Below are 19397 nucleotides of genomic sequence, written 5' to 3' on the forward strand. Positions count from 1 at the left end.
TAACATCTGAATAGGCGCTCTTTAAAAATGTTAAATTTTTTCTTATGCCCTCTCTCCAGCTGCTGTGAAGAGATGGAACGAGATGGAACGTGAAGGCCACGGACGCCACGGACCCCCACTGGACTTTAATTCAATAAAACATTTGTTACATTAAACATGTTCATTTTTTATTCAAATATTCAATATAAAGATAACTCGTTACATATATCTGGTCCTGAATGCTGTCTTTTTTACCTAAGATTAGTCCATGTACTACTTGTGTTTCACAGTATGGGTGAACGTCACTCGGGTATTTTTAACTTTATCACAGGTGAGTTTATTTACTATCAAAGTTTCAACCAGGGTCACCATTCCCGTGATATTTTAAGTTGGCAAAAGTGAAATTTGCTGGTGTTGTCTATTGGACTTTTTGACCTCGATGCAGTTTGAGGAATTGTTTGCTGAAATTGAGAAGTTAATTCAAATAGTTGTACATTAGAGCATTGAGAATTGCACATGTATACAGCACAAGAGCTGTGCTTGTCATAGAATTTATGGATGTGGTAATGCCAGTTTTGTAGGCACTAGTTGAAACTCAATTTAGGTAAACATATTTTTAAATGCAATACATTACATGTGTATTTTGTGTCTAAACAACGTTGAAACAACGTTAATTCATACCGTCTAAGAGCCGTCGAAATGACGTCGGTCATGAAAATGACGTCAGAAAAACTTTAATTTCAGCACCTCTGGTAGATGTCGAATCAACCTGCCTGACCGACGTTGATTAGACGTGAAAAAGTCGTCAAAATCTTTGCTGGGTGTAAGTAGGAACAGCAATGTTGACAACAGCAAAGTCGGAGTAAACTCAATATCTGAAAGAAGTTTAAGAGTTGTGGAATGATGGACAGCTGTCAGATTATTCTTAACTCTCATTAACAAGCAGTTAGCTTAACAAGCACAAATGGGTGCTCTTCTTAAATATGACTCATATTTAAGCATGTTGAATAAGTGGAAGGTGACTTGTTTAGACCCTTTAAGACACTTTATTATACAAGGCAAATAGGGCAGGGGCTCAAGCACTCCTTGGGCCTTATGTGTGCACGTGCCTGCGTCTTACTATCAAAAATAGCAAAATCATTTTGAAAAAAATGTATGTGTCCAATGATCCATCGATAGCTGTCTTGTGATTCCTCCAGCAGGTCCTTCTTTCACATCCTCGAGGTGAACTCCAATCTCCTGACCAGGGACCTGCTCACCTCTGATACAGAACGACAACCTACACACACACACACACACACACACACACACTGAGAGAGAGATTGATGTGTGACAGTATGTGTGTTTTTGTGTTTATGTGTTTGTTACCTGACAGGGCCATTGCCAATCGCAGCTCCTCTTTAAGAAGGTCCAGAAGCTCAGTAACCCCCTGCTCCCCCTGCACACACAACGCATGTGTTTATTTGTGTCACATTAGAGTCTTATTGCTAGAGAGTGTAGTTTTTGTGTGTTTTTTCATTGTTTAAAGGGATATTCCGGTGTAAGTTTAATCCATGGTCTAAATCAGATAGAGCTGACCTCAGTTCATACCTCTGTGTGGGCCTCTTCCCCTTAGCTAACCTTTAATGCACCCACAGTACTGATTAATAGCTCTGGGGGCTCCTGGACATGTAAACCCAAACATCGCCATAGTCTTACACTTGCCTAAAGGGAAGCATCCTGTCCTGTCACAGTTAAATCATAACTCAGGATGTGTAAGCCACAAACAGACACTACACTTTTTACACTGCTTGTCTTCGTCAGTGTTCTTATTTATTCTCCTTGACGTGGGCAATGGTGGGGCATTTTTCGGCTCTGTTGTTGTTGTCTGTTCTCCTCCATTGTTTACAGTTTGAACGTATCTGACCAGGTAAGAGTAGTCACTGCACCTGTGCGGGGCAAGGGCACTTCCCAGTATGCCCTGTGTGAGGGAGGGGGGCTGCCAGCATCGTATGCACGAAAATGATTGACACTTCTCGGACACTCCTCTTTTTTATTATCATTATTATTATTATTATCATTATTATTATTATTATTAGTTTTATTTGAACAGGGACCTAAAAAATAACCCTAACCCCCCCCCCCCCCCCCCATCAAAGGCACACACACCACACACACAGTGTCGGGGCCTGTTACTCAAAAAAGTAATATATTACATATTACATATTACTCTCAAAAATAGTAATGCCTTACATGATTACTCCCTGAAGAAAGTAATTAGTTACATTACTAGTTACATTACTCGTTACATTCATGTTGCTCCACGGCTCCTTAGCAACAAGCTTGTTGCTAAGGAACCGTGGAGCAACATGAATGTAACGAGTAATGTAACTAGTAATGTTACATTACCTACAGAGACAGTAATGTGCTGTCTCTGTAGGTGCTTTGTTAAGTTTGCGGTAGTGTTAGCAGCAGTGGAGAGAAGTTTCCAACATGGGCAAAGTGTGCACCTTACAGTCAAGTTGTTTTCCTTACGTTCAACAAATTCAAAGTAATGTTTGTATCTCCAACCGTCGAAAGTGGCTTTACACAGCGGGGGGGCTTCAGGCAAGTCGTATGCAGCAGCATGTTCTGCTCGTGTTGTTGATGCTGCCATTGTTATCCCATCTCACCTTGCGGGTGGCGACTAACCAATCGGTGATGATGAAAGAAACCTTGTGCCAAACCCCAACCAATCACTGTTCCATTATTGACGGTGGAATTCCATTATTTGAAGCAAGGTTATTATTTCATTAATTATGTTAGATGCTAACTGCGGGAGTTTTATTTTGAAAGCATCTCGCTGTGAATCAAAGGCATCAGTGTTCTGGTGAATAGTGTGTGTGTGTGTCTCTGTGTTGGAAGTGTGCCTGCAACGTTTTTGCTGATCGTAATGAAAATGATTTACTTAGCACCTGGCTGATAAAGGGCTGATAAAGGGTTTGTTGTCATATCGCTTCATAACATGTTTAATGTTTAATTCAGATTGCGGTAACTTTTACAGTTTTGTACAGTTTGATATAGTGTTTAAGCTAGCAGGAACACTAATTAGCATTAGCTCAGCTATCCTGTCGGTACAGAGGAACGGAGATGAGGCTGGTCATTTCATTCATTTCATTTGTATGTTTGTTAATGTAAAGAAACGCTTTTTGTGTGGTTTGTATTGGCTGTAATATGTTAAAGGTTCATATTTGATACAAATGTCCTGGATAAAAGTTTTATTTTAAGTCAAAAACAATACATTCAGCTCTCTAATAGAGGTTGTCATTTAAGTTAAAACAGATTAAAATATTATTTTTCTGTGAATGTAACAGTGATTGAAGAAGCTAAAAGAAGAATGCATGATTATATTTTGTGTGAATTTATGATACAATAAGGTCATGAAGGAAGATAATTACATCTATTTTTTTACACCTTTTTTCGTAGCTCTTACGGTGTGTTCCAAGGTGTGTTCAAGTGTACAAGGCTCCTGCAATAAATACTTTGGACCATCAGTTAGAGAGTCTGACCGTTAATCAGCTTGGGATGCTACAACACACACACACACTCACAAATTTCTACACATTTGCCGTTACCGCATCTAACGTTTTGTGTGACATGAAAATGTTTTAAAATCCGCACATGTAATCAGATCATTTGGAAGTGTGTTCCATTGATTTGTGGCAACAAAAGAAAAAGATGATTTACCAAATGTCAGATCATATTGACAATTTTAGCAAATATAATCAAAAAATAGTTACAGACTACAGCTTTAAGGCTAATGAGACTGTAGATGAGTGAGGTGCGGCACCTGACAGGCAAGGCCCCACAGCACTGGTCGGCCGATGAAGACAGCCTTTGCTCCCAGAGCTAAGGCCTTCAGGATGTCTGTCCCTCGCCTTATTCCTCCATCCATGTAGACGTCACAGCGACCCTGTACTGCCTTTACTATCTCTTCCAAGACATCAAGCTACACACACAAACACAAAGTCTTACACTTTAAATTTACATTGTCACATAAAATACATTTAAAATGTGTCTGATGATAATCTATGTTTATCTTATCATCCACAAATCCCACATTCCAAATCACATCCCAAAATGAGTGAAGTTCTCAGGAAAACAGAAGTGTTTCTTGTAACTGGCAATTGAGGCATTTAAATTATTTTGTGACCTCTTATGGCTTCAAGGCTAGAGCACAGCACAAACTTTTACCAGTATGATGTATTAACAGGAAACTATCGATATGGACTAGAGCTAGGTAAAACTGATTGTACCAGCAATTTTTTTGCTATTCATCTCAGACAAAAACATTTACTGTGCCGGGACTTAAACATGTTAGAGACACACAATCTAATTAAAGCTGCACTGAGCGGGACCTCGTACCTTAGTGCACATTGGGGTGTACAGCAGTTGTGACTTTCAATGGAAAGTTTCCAACCCGAATATTTCCTTAATTTTGCAACCCTGACCAGAACTTATTGATGGGTACAAATTCTTTAAGTTCTTTGTATGCATTTTCAAGTATAGTTACAAGTTTCAATAGAAAGTCTATGGTAACCAAGTCTTTATTTATGTGGGGTGTGTCTCTTTATAAGATGTTTTATTTGCATTGAAACTTTGGGCTGATGAAAATCTTTTTCCTTTCCTCTCTTTCTTTATAGCATTCCTTTTTTTGGTGATTGGGTTTCAGTTTCTGTTTATTAATCATCTTAGCTTTGTGTTTATCTGATTCTACAAAGTGACTCCAAAAATTGCTTTAGTCCTTTAAATTGTAATTGTAATTAAAATTTTCTTTGTCACTCTCTCTCTTTCTTTCTCTCTCCTTTCCCAGGTTCTCAATAAGCGTGGTTGGCCCTGCTGATGTGGTCCTGCTTGACTCTACTATCATCATCATAATCACTGTTTTCAGGGGCCCATGCATGAGGGGCCTGGGGTTCTAAGCAACGCAGCCCCCACCAGTAGTTCAGGAGACCCTACTATTCACTTAAGGACTTTTATTAAAAAATGTTCTTCCACATATAAAACTCATACTGCTGCCTAAACCATTTAATGTATGTAAGTAAAACTTGAAAGGGCTGGTGTATAACCATGCACATACCTCATACCTATACATGTCTAGTAGCAGTCGGCGCTATGATCAACTTAAGTACTTTTGGCCAGTAAAAAAGCTGCAGAGGGGTGCCAAAAATGAGAGAAGTTGATATCTTTTCATTTGCTGCTTGGATTTGTATGACATTCAGTGTGCAGGATGCAGGGTTGCACCTCAATAGACAGCTTAAATATGCTTATCATTTAAAGTGGGAGTGGCTTATAACAAAATATAAATTTAATGAAAAATCCCATTTAAATCTTCAAAAAATAATTTTAAAAAATCACACAAACATACTAAAGACCTGGCATTTTTTCAGCACATCCAGTGAATTGTGAAAAAACTGAATGGTCAATTCAGAGGTGTGTCACTCTATTTTTTTCATTTTGCTGTCACTTGCACTATATGCACACATTTTTTTATTTCATTTAATTATTAATATACTTTCACCAAAGATCTAATCCATTGTTTTATTTCCTGGACTTTGTTTTGTTGGAAAACACACACATACCGTTGCAGGAACTCCATCCAGTTGTCGAGCTCCGTGGTTGGATACCATGATGCCATCAACACCATAGTTCACAGCCTGGACAGCATCCTCACCTGACCCCGCACGCACGCACACACACACACACACACACACACACACACACGCACACACGCCACATAATATCACAGTTAAAAGATTTCTAAAAAATGAACGATTTTTAAAACAAGTTGTTGATTGATTGGGATATTGTGTCTAATATTTTAGTCCAATTTAAATCTGAATGACTTTATGCTGTTTTTTCTAAATGGGATCTATTATTTTGATGACCATTTTGCCCTGTGTCATTCCCACTGATTTGGGTTCTAGATTGGGACAATGTGAGTAGAGGGTAAGGCCCCATACAGTACAGGCCCATTTTCAAATATGTGTGAATAATTGGCCATGAAGCTTTTCTTAAAATATGACAAAACTGGGCACTGACCTCCATTACTTACTGTGATTTTACTGTAAAAAACATAACAGATCTGGTTTGGTCTGTAAAAACTAAATGTATATACAATTGGAAAAATTGAAGATTTTACTTTTGTGGAATCATATAAAACACCATTGTGTGTGTGTGTGTGTGTGTGTGTGTGTGTGTGTATCCGCATGTGTACCATTCAGTACTCCTTTCACAATTACAGGTAGACGCGTGTGTTTTTTCAACCAGGTGATGTCGTCCCAACATAGAGTGGGGTCGATGGCTTTGGCTACATAAACAGCCAAACCACTGTCATTGCCATAGCTCCCCTCAGAGAAAGCCAGGGAGGCTGTTGAGAAGTTAGACATGCTGGGGAGACGCAACACACACACACACAGACACACACACACACACACACATACACAGTGAGGAGTTAGGATGGGCGCTTACCATGCATTCTATAATCTCCATTGTGGAATTTGGAAAGTGATGCTCTTGCTCATTTTTTTTTGGTTCCTACCTTAGATGTTGGGGCAGTTTGAAGTGGTTGCGCATGTCGTCCCGTCTCTTTCCCAGGTATGGTGTATCCACAGTAACAAAGATAGCCTTATAGCCCACCTCCTCTGCCCGGCGGACCAATGATAGTGTGAGCTCTCTGTCTTTATAGATGTAAAGCTGCAGCCACAGGGTACCCCCAGCGCCCACCGAGGCAGTCATTGCTGACATCACCTCCTCTATAGTGGAGGTGGCCCAGGAGCTCAGCATCATCCCTGTTCCCACTGCCTGGCATGCTGGATTGACATATAATATTAGTGGTGTTAAGGGTGTTTTCCAGAGAAGTTTGAAAGCGGGCTCATTATGAATTACCTAGCGCCATTTCAAATCATAAACGCCTTCAGTGATTTATAAAACTATGAAAACCTATTTTGCACCACACATATGAAAGAAGACAACATTGTACTGATGTAAACATGACAATAACTAATAAACACCATTTTTTTGTTGCCTTTGGGCAAAGTCCATGTCCCCAGAAGTATTTTTTTGGCCCTCTCATGGCTTTATTGACAGGACAGCTTTTGGAGATGGCAGGGCATGAGTTGAGGGAGAGGGGGAAATGACATGCAGCAAATAGCCACAGGTCAGACTTGAGCCTTAGGCTGCTGCAGCCAGGACATGGGTCGCACACTCTACCAACTGAGCTACTGGGGTGCCCAAAGTTATCCAATTTTGTGAGTTTTTGAGTTAAACACACAGATCTTTGTTTCCTGTGTCAAGGCACCTCTGAAGGTGTGCTGTGGTATCTGGCACCAGGATGTTAGCAACAGATCCTGTAAGTACTGTAAGTTGCGAGATGGGGCCTCCGTGGATTGGACTTGTTTGTCCTGCACATCCCACAGATGCTCGATTGGATTGAGATCTGGGGAATTTGGAGGCCAAGTCAACACCTCAAACTCGTTGTGCTTCTAAAACCATTCCTAAACCATTTTTGCTTTGTGGCACAGCGCATTATCCTGCTGAAAGAGGCCACAGCCATCAGGGAATACCATTTCCATGAAAGGGTGTCCATGGTCTGCAACAACACTTAGGTAGGTGGTACATGTTAAAGGAACATCCACATGGATGGCAGGACCCAAGGTTTCCCAGCAAAACATTTCCCAAAGCATCACACTGCCTCCGCTGACTTCCCTTCTTCCCATAGTGCATCCATGTGTTGCCCAGGTAAGCCTTGCACACACAACCAGCCATCCACATGATGTAAAAGAAAACAAAATTCATCAGACCAGGCCACCTTCTTCCACACTTCCACTTCGGCTATGCAGCCCCATACACAACAAACTGTGAGGCACTGTGTATTTGGACGCCTTTCTGTCAGAACCAGCATTAACTTCTTCAGCAATTTGAGCAACAATAGCTCGTCTGTTGGATCAGACCACACGGGCCAGCCTTGCCTATTTTTCCTGCTTGTAACACATCAACACAACATGTTCACTTGCTGCCTAATATATCCCACCCACTAACAGGTGCCATGATGAAGAGATAATGTAGAAATGTAATTCACTTCATCTGTAAGTGGTCATAATGTTATGCCTGATCGGTGTATCTGCGTACACAAATGTTCAAATTGAGGTTGTCTCAAAATGCTACATCACTGAAAGCACCAGACATATTCACTGAGGCTATCACCAAAAACAATAACAATGCATGTGTCATGTTTCCTACTGTTGACAGGCTAACAATACCTCCTATGCCAGTAGCCTCTGAACATCTATCAACCAGGGACTGTAATGAATTTGCATCCTTCTTCACCGCAAAAAATCTAAAACATTTGACAAGTGGTCAGTGCCACTTACTAGGTACAGGAGGTGTGTCCATGTGTCTACTTAAAACCAACTCTAATACCATGACACAATTTGATCCAATCAATGACAAAATCCTCCAAGAGATAATACAGCATTTGAAATCTTCTTCCTGCTGCCTTGATATTTTACCAGCAGGGTTCTTCAAAAAAGTTTCAGACTGATTGACTTCAGATCTGCTACAGATTGTCAACATGTCTCTTCTCTTAGGTGTCTTCCCCAAGCCATGAAGACTGCAGTCATTAAACCACTCCTGAAGAAGAACAATCTACACACATCATTAATGAATAATTCTAGGCCCATATCAAACCTTGTGTCTGAATTGTGCTATACAAATAAACTTGCCTCAAAAGTAACATTGTTGAGAGCTGCTTCTTGTCTCTTCATAATTTACTACGAAGTTTAATAATGACAAAAACATGTTCAGTTGGTTCATAAATCAAATTAGTTTAAGCTTGTACACTGGCTGGCAGAATTGGAAACCAACCGAACGCTGACATCGATAGTCAAACATGGGTAAACATTTGAATTTTTGAGGGTGAGGAACTTTTATCACCTTCACTTTCAACAATCCTTAAAGAAACCCTTTCTTCAAAAAACAGTTCTTCAGAAGCAAATGGTTCTGAGTAGAACCTCAGTCATTGAAAAGTTCCCTCGGATGAATAAAGTATCTATCTATCTTGAGGGAAAAACCCCTTTGGAACTAATTTATTAGAATATACTGTATACTCAAAACACATACATCACTGTGACAAAACGGACACAATGTTACATACACAACAAAATAAATAACCTTAATGCAGAACATTTGCAGAATTTACTAGAATGTGCGCATATTCACAACAATGTGAACATCTTGTCCAGAGAAGACAGATGGTTATAAAGAGGAGTAAAAGAATCCATCTATAGCTGTTTTTAGACAGGGCAGGTCCACCGGTTTGCCGCCTCGGAGGGTACACTTATTTCCGCCTCGCCTGCTATCTAAATCCAAGGCGTCAATGTGCCGGCCCCTGCATAAGATGGGCGGAGGTGTCGATGACCTGCACTAGCCCTTTTTAGATAGAAAAGGCGGCACATTTGCTCCAAGGTGAGGGCAGCAATGTGCCGCCCTGTCTTTCTAAAACGAAGGCGTAATATTCCTCCTTTTCCAAAAGCCGCCACTGGGGTAGGCGTAAACATGTGACATGACGCACGAAGTTTGGCTGTGAACGGTGACAACGAATTTGTCTTCAAAATAAGAGCTTTACATTGCACCCCATTGGGGTTTAGAACTTGGTTCTTTGCGGGGGCTTCAAATAAAAAAGCAGTTACCTAGCAGTTTCCCAAAAACAAAGATGGGAGAGTGTCAACATGACTTTTGTAACAGAGTCTTAGTCAATGCAGAAAAAATCAAAAGAAGCTGGCTGATGTACTCAAACAGAAATGATAGTTTGCACTGCTTCTGCTGCTAAATGTTTTCTCCAAAAGAATACAGACTTAATAAGGAAGGACTAAAGGACTGGAAAAATGCAAGCCACTTGCTGAAGGCTCATGAGGATAGCCAGGAGCACAATACCCACATGGGAACATGGAAGGAGTTGGAGGTCGTTTTGCAAAGCTGCTGACAATAGATAAGTGAGAGATGGCACTCTGAGGCTGAGAGATTATATGTTTGCACAATGCCTTATTTATATTGTATTTTTATCACTTGTTTCTTTCTTCAGTTTTTATTTGGTGAGATATATTTGACTCAAAATAAATACAATCTTGAATACATGCAGTTTCTGTGTGAGTGTATGAAAATTGATTGTGAAATTGACTGCGATGCAAGGGGGCACCGGCTAAGATCTCGCCAAGGGCACCATATTACTCAGGGCCGGCACTGACTCCCACACAGAGTTTAAAAGCCTTGCAACTCCCCTCCAGTTAGTTAAAACTGAAGAATCCTCTTGGATGAGAGGTGAAACGTCTTCAAGAAACTGAAACATGTCTAGTTGCCTACAGTACAGCAATAAGATTATTAGGTTTTATTACAGTTTCACATGTTCTTACATATTCAGGAAATTATTACATTATTGGATGTTACAGATACTCTGAAATAGAAAATGTGATCAATTCTAAATCATTCTATGGTCCCAAATTGCATTCTATATCAGTTCACACACTGTATGCATGTGTGTCTTTTTACCCCTTGCTGTAGCTGTCTCTCCTTCAGAATGAGCCATCCTTTGCATTGCTGTGGCTGCAACACAGAGAGGCATGCTGAGCTTCCGGCCCAGCACAGAGACTGACAAATCCACTGTGGACACATTCCTCAACACCCGGGGGACGAGATACCACCTGCAACACACACATACACACAAAGACAAATGGAAAAACATTACAAAGTTTTAGATTAATTTCTGTGACATACAGTCATTGTAAGGTAACGCAACATGCTGTAATTCTTCTTGTTGTAACAGTCTCTTATTTATTTCATTCATTCATGTTGTATATGAGGTTTGTGTATCTGTTGAGTATGACAATATAGAAACACTGAGTCTGTCTAAAAGCTTGGGCCGAAGTGTCAGAGTCAGTAAAGAAGTAAAGTCACTGGTGTGTCCCCTCAGTACTATGACATGGATAACATCAAGACACGGCCTGACTATCGGTCAGATTGCCCATTCACAAAATCAGCTCTTTATAATCTTAAAAACATCTCCAGGCCCTCCCTCTCCGAACCCTTGGCGACAGAGCCTTCTTTGTGACAGCCCCCACTCTCTGGAACACTCTCCCAGCTGAAAACCGCAAACAGACTTCTCTGGAGACCTTCAAAAAAGACTTTAAAAACCCATAAGGCCTATTTAAAGTGACACTCTCGCCAAAATGCAACCAAGGCTTTATTTGTGATTGAATATGAGTCAAACCTTCGGGTAAATGCATAATTATGACCAAAGAGGCACTTACCGATTTACCGTAGTTTCGGTTTCGGGTACGTTAATTTTGAACTGGAGTGCTAGGGGCAGGGATACGATGGCGTCAAAATCGCTATTTTTAGAACACTAAGAAGGCTCGACGCAACATGAAACTTTGCTCGTAGCATCACCAGGGTCTCTATACATGAACACGAGCATTGAGAACATTGTTTGTGTACACAGAGCTTATGAAAAAGAAGGTTTTTAAACTACTCACGTTAGCTGCTGCATCTCCGGCGCGCAGCCGTCATGACAGGCAAAAAGTGCCTCCTCTTTCGTCATAATTATGCGTTTGACTCATATTCAATCACAAATAAAGCCTTGGTTGCATTTTGGTGAGAGTTTCACTTTAAGCTCTAGGTCCGGCCCCAACAATGATTTTGTATTTTTGTTTATTCATCTATTCTTTGTTTTGTTTGCTCCACTCTGTTAAGCATTATTATTATTAATATTAATATTATTATTATTATTATTGTTGTTGTTTTTCAAATGATTATTTTTTGTTTTTCTTTGTTTTTCTTTGTCCCAAATGATCACATTTTTCACTGCCTGAACATACCCCAAAACTCACCAAACTTGAAATATAAGTCACACCTTGCGAAAAATGTTACAGTCTATTGTCGTTCTGAATTTCCACCACTAGGTGGCACTGTTATTAAGGAAAGTGTGTTTTCGCTCATAACTCCCATATACTTTGTTGCATATTCAAAAACCTTATATCCACGCGTCAGTGAATTGTGCTGAATCTTGTGGTATAGGCCACACCCATTTCCGCCTACCGTACCGCGAATATCGCAAATTCGTGAAATGTTGAAAACCTAATTTTTCGAACTCCTCCCAGGCGATTTCACTGATTTGCACGAAACTTGTTACACAGCATCTGTGGACCCTGACAAAAAGTTATTAAAAGAATTTTGATAGGCTAAACAATACTAAAGTTATTAAATAACAACTTCCTGCAGATTTGATTCAAAACAGGAAGTGTTGCATATCTCCACATTGGTGTGGTCGAATGACATGAAACTCAGGTCTCTACTTCCCCATGAGCCCTTGAGGCCCTGTGCAAAATGTTAGGCGATGACCACAAGGTGGCACTCTTTAAGTTGAAGTATTTTATATCTCCACAACAATTCATCGGATTAACACGAAACTTAGTACAATTATTCTCAGTGCACTCCTGAGGACAGCTGACGAAGACTTTACCGATCCGCCACTAGGTGGTGCTCTGGTGGCCATCTGATATAATATTTGGCACTGTGCCCACACCATAACACTTATGGAAATGATATTCATAGAGGTGCTATAGAATGGCCCCTGTGAATTACACACCAAAAATGACCAGCACGTGGCGCTATTTTCAATGCAAAAGCATTTTTAGCCCATAACTCCCACATAATATGTTGCACACTGTTAAAGCTTATATCAACATGTTCCTTTAATTCAGCTGAATTGTGTGGTGTAGGAGGCCACGACCACTTTCGCGGTAACTTTCACAAATATCGCGACAAATGAAAAACCTACTTTTTAAAACTCCTCCTAGACAATTTGACCAATTTGCACCAAACTTTGCATCTGTGGACCCTCCTGACAAAAGTTATCAAAAGAATTTTGATAGTCCATAAAACGCCCAAAATATTAAACAACAAATTCCTGCATATTGTGTTGAAAACAGACAATCTTGCATATCTTTTCAAAGTACTGTCTGATTATCACATAAATGTTCATAATTGTGCAGTATGGCCTGATGAGGCTTTGTGTAAAATTTGGTGCAAATCGGCCAATAGGTTGGGCTCTGGTCGCAATCTAATTAGTGTGAATGGAAAGTAAATGGGAAAATCTTCAAATCCTCTTCAAAACTCATTGACTTTCAACCTCTTCTTGTGCTTAATACTTTGAGCTACAGACATCATTCCACCATTTAAAGAGTCAGAAGACATTGAACTATTGGGCATGTATTCAGCTTTTTAAAATCTTTTACGGTTTCAGTTTTAAGGATTTTTAAGCCATCTTCTGATTTTATAATGCGTGTCTATTGCATGAGCTAGAGTGCGTGACATCACCGCTAGAGTGGAGAGCAGCTAGAAGAACTGGAGAAAAAAATCTCTTCAGCTTGATTTGGATCCCACGTCTTTTACTTATAAATAATGCTTGTGCCTTGTTTGCTACTGTCGACAGGCTAACAAACCCTCCTGTGCTAGTAGCAGCTGAACATCTGTCTACCAGGGCCTGTAATGAATTTGCATCATTCTTCACTGCCAAAATTCAGAACATTAGATAAGCGGTCAGTGCCACTCTACCAGGTACTGTTGGTGTGTTGTCGTTTTGAAAAAAAATTATAGTTATAATACCCTGACACAATTTGATCCAATTAATGACAAAAACCTTCAAGACATTATACAGCATTTGAAGTCTTCCTCCTGCAGCCTGGAAGAACCCTGCTGGTAAAATTACCAGCAGGGTTCTTCAAAAAAGTTTCAGACTGCATGATTCCAGACCTGCTACAGATTGTCAACACGTCTCTTCTCTCAGGTGTCTTCCCCCAAGCCATTAAGACAGCAGTCATTAAACCACTCCTGAAGAAGAGAACTCTAGACACATCAGTAATGAATAACTATAGGCCCATTTCAAACCTCCCAATTTTAAGTAAAATAATTGAAAAAGCTGTCTTTCAACAGCTGAACAATTACTTAATAATAAATGGCTGTTTTGATGTTTTCCAATCAGGATTTCGACCACATCATAGCACTGAGACGGCCCTCATTAAGGTCTTCAACGTCATTCATTCAAACACAGACAGCGGAAAAATCTCAGTCTTAGTATTACTGGATCTCAGTGCTGCGTTTGACACAGTCGACCATAATATACTACTGGACCGACTGGAAAACTGGGTTGGACTCTCTGGTACAACACTAAAGTGGTTTAAATCTTATCTAAATGAGAGAGATTACTTTGTGTCTATTGGTGGCTACACATCTGAACGGATGAAAATGACAAGCTGAGTACCCCAGGGCTCCATTCTGGGGCCTCTACTATTCAACATTTACATGCTCCCTCTAGCTCAAATAATGGAAAACAATGAAATTTGCTACCATAGTTATGCAGATGACACACAAATGTACATAACCATATCACCAGGGGACTATAATCCCATACATACCCTGAGTAGATGCATTGAACAAATCAGTGATTGGATGTGTCAGAATTTTCTTCAGTTAAACAAAGATAAGACTGAAATAATTGTTTTTGGATCCAAGGAAGAACGACTTAAAGTCTCTGCTCAGCTTCAGTCTGTAATGTTGAAAACTACAGACCAAGTCAGAAACCTTGGTGTGACTATGGACTCCGACATGAATTTCAGCAGCCATATTAAGACAGTTACAAAGTCAGCCTACTATCACCTTAAGAATATATCCAGGATAAGAGGGCTTATGTCTCGGCAGGATTTGGAGAAACTTGTTCACGCATTTATCTTCAGCAGACTCGACTACTGTAATGGTGTCCTTACAGGACTCCCTAAAAACTCCATCAGACAGTTGCAGCTGATTCAGAACGCTGCTGCTCGAGTCCTAACAAGAACCAAAAAAGTAGATCACATCACTCCAGTTCTTAGATCTTTACACTGGCTTCCTGTCTTTTAAAGAATAGATTTCAAAGTCCTGTTGTTGGTTTATAAAGCATTGAATGGTTTCGGGCCAAAATACATTTCTGATCTGCTGCCGCGCTATGAACCATCCAGACCTCTGAGATCGTCAGGTACCGGTCTGCTTTCAGTCCCCAGACTCAGAAGTATACATGGAGAAGCAGCTTTCAGTTACTATGCGCCACATATTTGGAACAAACTCCCTGAAAATTGCAGGTCTACTCCAACACTCACCTCTTTTAAATCAAGACTTAAAACATTTCTTTTTGCCACTGCTTTTAACTGAAGCAATTCAAGTCTTTGAACTGCATTATTACTCTGACTCTACAGTCTTGTTTCTTTTAAAGCTTCTCTATTTTAGCCTACTTGTTTTGATGTTTGTCTCTTAATGTTTTTTCTGGTCTTAAAATGCTATTTGTATTTTTTATTTTTTATTTATTTATTTATTTATTTTTTTTTTTTATGCAATTTTTAATGTCTTTTAAATGAAATGTTTATGTCTTTTAATGTAATTTGTGTGTGCCTGTAAAGCACTTTGAGTTGCCTTGTGTCTGAATTGTGCTATACAAATAAACTTGCCTTCCCTTGCCTTGCCTTACTTCACATAGACAATATATACATAGAAATGTAGGAAATCTTGTTGGCTTTCAGCTGATGGTCTTATTTCAGATGTAGGACTCACAGTTTTGGCTGTGGGAGCCCTGGAGCGACAAGCACTCAAGCAACTCCCCCATAAGCCGCAATATTAATTTTGAGCCTAAGATTCTGGAGGAGAGCAGACAGTACTTGTTTTGTCTCTCACTCTGCCACCGTCATTTTTCACTCTACAGAAATAAAAAATGACATCACAGAGTCTCCTGTTACTCAATATATAAATATTTTGGCGATAACCATTACATTTTTTTCAAAAATTGCAGGAGGTTGGGAGGCGTTTTCCCATTCATTTTTATGGGAACATTTTCAGCTTTGGCCCTGTTAATGCTCCAGAATATGTGCAGCCAGAGAAACCTTTTTCAGCTCTTTCAGCCCTCTTACTTTTCAGCTTTCATCATGCAGCACATTCCATTAATTAATCAGTACTTCTCTAACCTGGCTGGATTCTCCCGATTTTTTTCAAGATCTCCCAAGATAACCAGTGAACTTGATAGAATGGTGGCACACAGACTCCCAAGAGCAAGCACAGTAAGATGGAACTTCCATATCAATGCCGTGAACACTGTGTTTGAGCACAAAGGTGACATCATCCAGTGTTTTGAAACCATAAGGAGAGTTTGAGCCTACCACTCTGCAGGAAACTGGAGGGTTTGTGAGGCTACTGGACGATGATACTTTCAGCTTCTTCCTGAAACTATTTCATTGCATTATACCTCGTGTGGACATTTTCTTCAGCCAGCTCCAGAAGCGGACCATCAACTCAGTCTTTGTCCGGGGAATCATGCAGCAGTACACACAGTTTTTCTGACTTCAGCGTACATTATTTAATACCAGCGGGAGCAGGCCACCAAATTATAAAGGAACAGCTTCCTCATTGCAAGGTGTTGCGTGTAGAAGCCCTGACACGCGTGGACTGCAAGGGCCCATTCATCGCTGCTTGCAGCTTTAATTATTATCATTATTCATACTCTTCATAGAGAATGAGTGAGTGAGTTCAATTATATATCCTGGAGGTTTTTCTCACTTTCTTTCACATAGAGCGTTTCTGTCTGTTTTGGGATATTTCAGGGAATAAGGCCTGGATGTTGAAGAACAAATTCAGGTTTATTTAGATGGCTGCTATCCACTGTATGTACAATTTAATGTGGAGCAGAGATCTGGTGATCTTAAATTACGCTTAAGCAGTTATGGGTGGTTTGAAGTGATAAAAGACCATTGAGTTTGGCATATAAAATGAAGCTTGACTGAATTAAGGGGACTGTTGGGCTGTACTGGAGGAATGCGCTCTACTGAGTATGATTCTAGCTGAATACGGTAATTTAGTCTCCATATAGTAAGACACGAAAGTGGGCATGGCCTACCTCACACAATTAGGCTCAATTTAGGGAACACGTAGATATAAGTTTTAAAAATGTGCAACATATTATGTGAGAGTTATTGACCCAAAACGCTTTTTTGTTGATAATAGCGCCACCTGCAGGTCATTTTTAGTGTGTGAGTTACAGGGACCAGTCTATACCACCCCTAGGAATTACATTGACATAACTGTTACACTGGGGGCACAGTACCAAATATTTACTTAGACTCCAGAGCGTGAGGTGGATTGGTTACCCCTTCATCAGCTATCCTTAGGAGGGCATTGGCAATAATTTTACCAAGTTTTTGTTAATCCGGCCAACCAGTGTCGAGATATACAATACTTCAATTTAAACGATGTTTTTTTTTTTTCATTTAAAAAAACAAAATACGAATAACTCAAGTGACTAAACCTCATACAAACCTGCACTTTTGTACATGAAAAAACTGAATGAAAAGTGTTACAAGTCTTTTGTGGGAATACATATATTATTCTGAATTGAGGCCACCATTATTTATTTTGGGTAACCCTTTATTAGAACTGTCCTGACACAAACAAGACAGAGTCTTTATGAATGTCTATAACTGTTGGTGTCATTCAGTCAATTATGTTATAAACACGTAATAGAAGATGTAATTATCAAAACTTAAAAAAACGAAAAACATTTTTTCATGGGTTAACATTACATTGGTTTTGACATCAGCTCTTATGAGACCAGTGTTAAAAGCAATAATTTGTACTTGTCATTAAGTGTTATTACACTCAAATCCTCTAACACAGTCATAAATCATTTTCTTGACGTCAATTAATTTGGACATGTCATCAAGTGTTACAATTAGCTGAATCAGCCCAGTGTGCCAGGAGCCAAATCCGGCAAGAAACCATCATGGTCCTCTTATTTTCTTGCTGTCAATGAGCCTTTGTCATGACAAGCTATGATGTCATGGCTAATGTTAGCTTTAAGACATAATAGACCAAAAGACACTAAATGCAGCCTAAACAGTCAATCATTCATTATAACAGTTTTCATGTCGTGGTTATGATATTGTTATGTCAGTCTTATACACACGCCTTCAATCAGAGTGTTGCCCTCTATGTCATACTCTCGTGTGGCCTGTTAGTGTTTCTTATAAGTCAGGCCAGCTACGACCACTGATCAGGGTTCAATATGTTTGTATGTGTGTATATGTGTGTTGTACCTGTTAAAAGCAGCAACATTGTCAGCCAGTGTGTTTTGCTCATCAGCTCCTGAGCGGTAGTAGTCATACACAGCTTTAGGAAGAACTTTTCTGGCTTCATCCTCAAAGTCCGACACACACACACGCTGCCTCGACATTGCTGGCCACTCAAACACCCAGCCACTGAGATGACACTCTGTCTGTCACTCTGCAGTGCAGCAGTAATAAGCAAAGCTGCAGCAATCATTAACCTGCTGGAAGGCTTCAACCGCTTCGTCTGAAGCATGGGTTAAACTCTGCTCAGTTTACACAAGATAAATACAACATGTCTTTACAAACCCAGAACAATCCCAGAGGTTTGTGAACATTGTGGATATTGACTGATTGATTGAAATCTTTATCTCGAATGTATACACTTTTGTTGGTTTGTTTTTGATCTTAAAAAAAAAAACACAAACAAGTAGAAGAAAACAATCAATTTGAATCACATGTTCAGAAAGAAGTGTGAACTTATCTCATCCCACCCCCCTCTCCACAACCCATGGACCAACTGGACCTTTATATCCTGTGTGCGTTTTGACTGTTACTGGGTTGTGAAATAGCGCTGGCTGGTCTGTGAACTTTGAATCCTCCTTTTAATAGCTCATGTGTTCAGTCAACTGTCCATAATAATGTTCCAGTTTAGTTATTCTCTTACTGTAGGTGTTTATGAGTACAAATAACTACGTTTACCTGAATAAATGATTTTAAAACTCAAACTGTTAACTTTATGTTCCATTCTGATTATGTTGATACTATGATTCCAAATAAATGCCATTTGTAACTAGGCCCTGTGGGGTACCCCTAAATTCCACAAAGTTTGCATTGAGCAATCTTTCCCCACCAGAGGCCTGTACTGCGAAGGGGGCTCAACATAGCCAGGCTTTATGCTCATGATGCAGCTCAACAAAGCCCCAAGTCCCCAAACAGAGTTAAACGGTACTGCGACGGTGGTTATCAACTTAATTTGTCAAGTCCGGTTCTCTGCTTTGTGCTCTGCGCGCGTTCACATAAAAGGGGGCGTTTGACGTCATATTATTCTACTTCCGTGCGAAAATGGATCGATCCCGGGCCACATATTTTACTCAAGATGAGCAGATTGTTATTATGCAAGGCTATGAAGAATTCAAAGAAACCATCACGGTAAAAAGTAACACTGTCGCCGCCAATAGAGCGAGGGAGGGCTGCTGGCAGAAAATTGCTGACCGTGTAAATGCGTAA

The 19397-nt window shown here is 40.0% G+C and overlaps 1 protein-coding gene across 1 annotated transcript; it reads right to left on the reverse strand.

Annotated features, from left to right (window-relative positions):
- Positions 1-1005: 1005 nt before the first annotated feature.
- On the reverse strand, positions 1006-18356 carry hao1 (hydroxyacid oxidase (glycolate oxidase) 1). The gene is made up of 8 exons (XM_030410339.1): positions 18159-18356; positions 10543-10694; positions 6539-6809; positions 6215-6387; positions 5580-5671; positions 3788-3946; positions 1348-1417; positions 1006-1258 (listed from the first exon to the last, which is right to left on the reverse strand). Exons 1-8 carry the CDS (start codon positions 18293-18295, stop codon positions 1191-1193), a joined length of 1122 nt encoding a protein of 373 aa, XP_030266199.1. The 5' UTR covers positions 18296-18356; the 3' UTR covers positions 1006-1190.
- Between the last annotated feature and the right edge of the window lie 1041 nt (positions 18357-19397).

Source organism: Sparus aurata, chromosome 24 (genome assembly GCF_900880675.1).
Source record: "Sparus aurata chromosome 24, fSpaAur1.1, whole genome shotgun sequence".
NCBI classification, from domain to species: Eukaryota; Metazoa; Chordata; class Actinopteri; order Spariformes; family Sparidae; genus Sparus; species Sparus aurata.

Bases quoted from the DNA above. Each gene is read 5' to 3' on its own strand.
- hao1 (XM_030410339.1), bottom strand. From the start codon at position 18,295: ATGTCGAGGCAGCGTGTGTGTGTGTCGGACTTTGAGGATGAAGCCAGA. The intron at 6,810-10,542 runs GTAAAAAGACAC...ATGTCAATCCAG, and splicing joins AGAGACAGCTACAGCAAGGG to CATGCCAGGCAGTGGGAACA. The intron at 1,259-1,347 runs GTAACAAACACA...GTGTGTGTGTAG, and splicing joins ATTGGCAATGGCCCTGTCAG to GTTGTCGTTCTGTATCAGAG.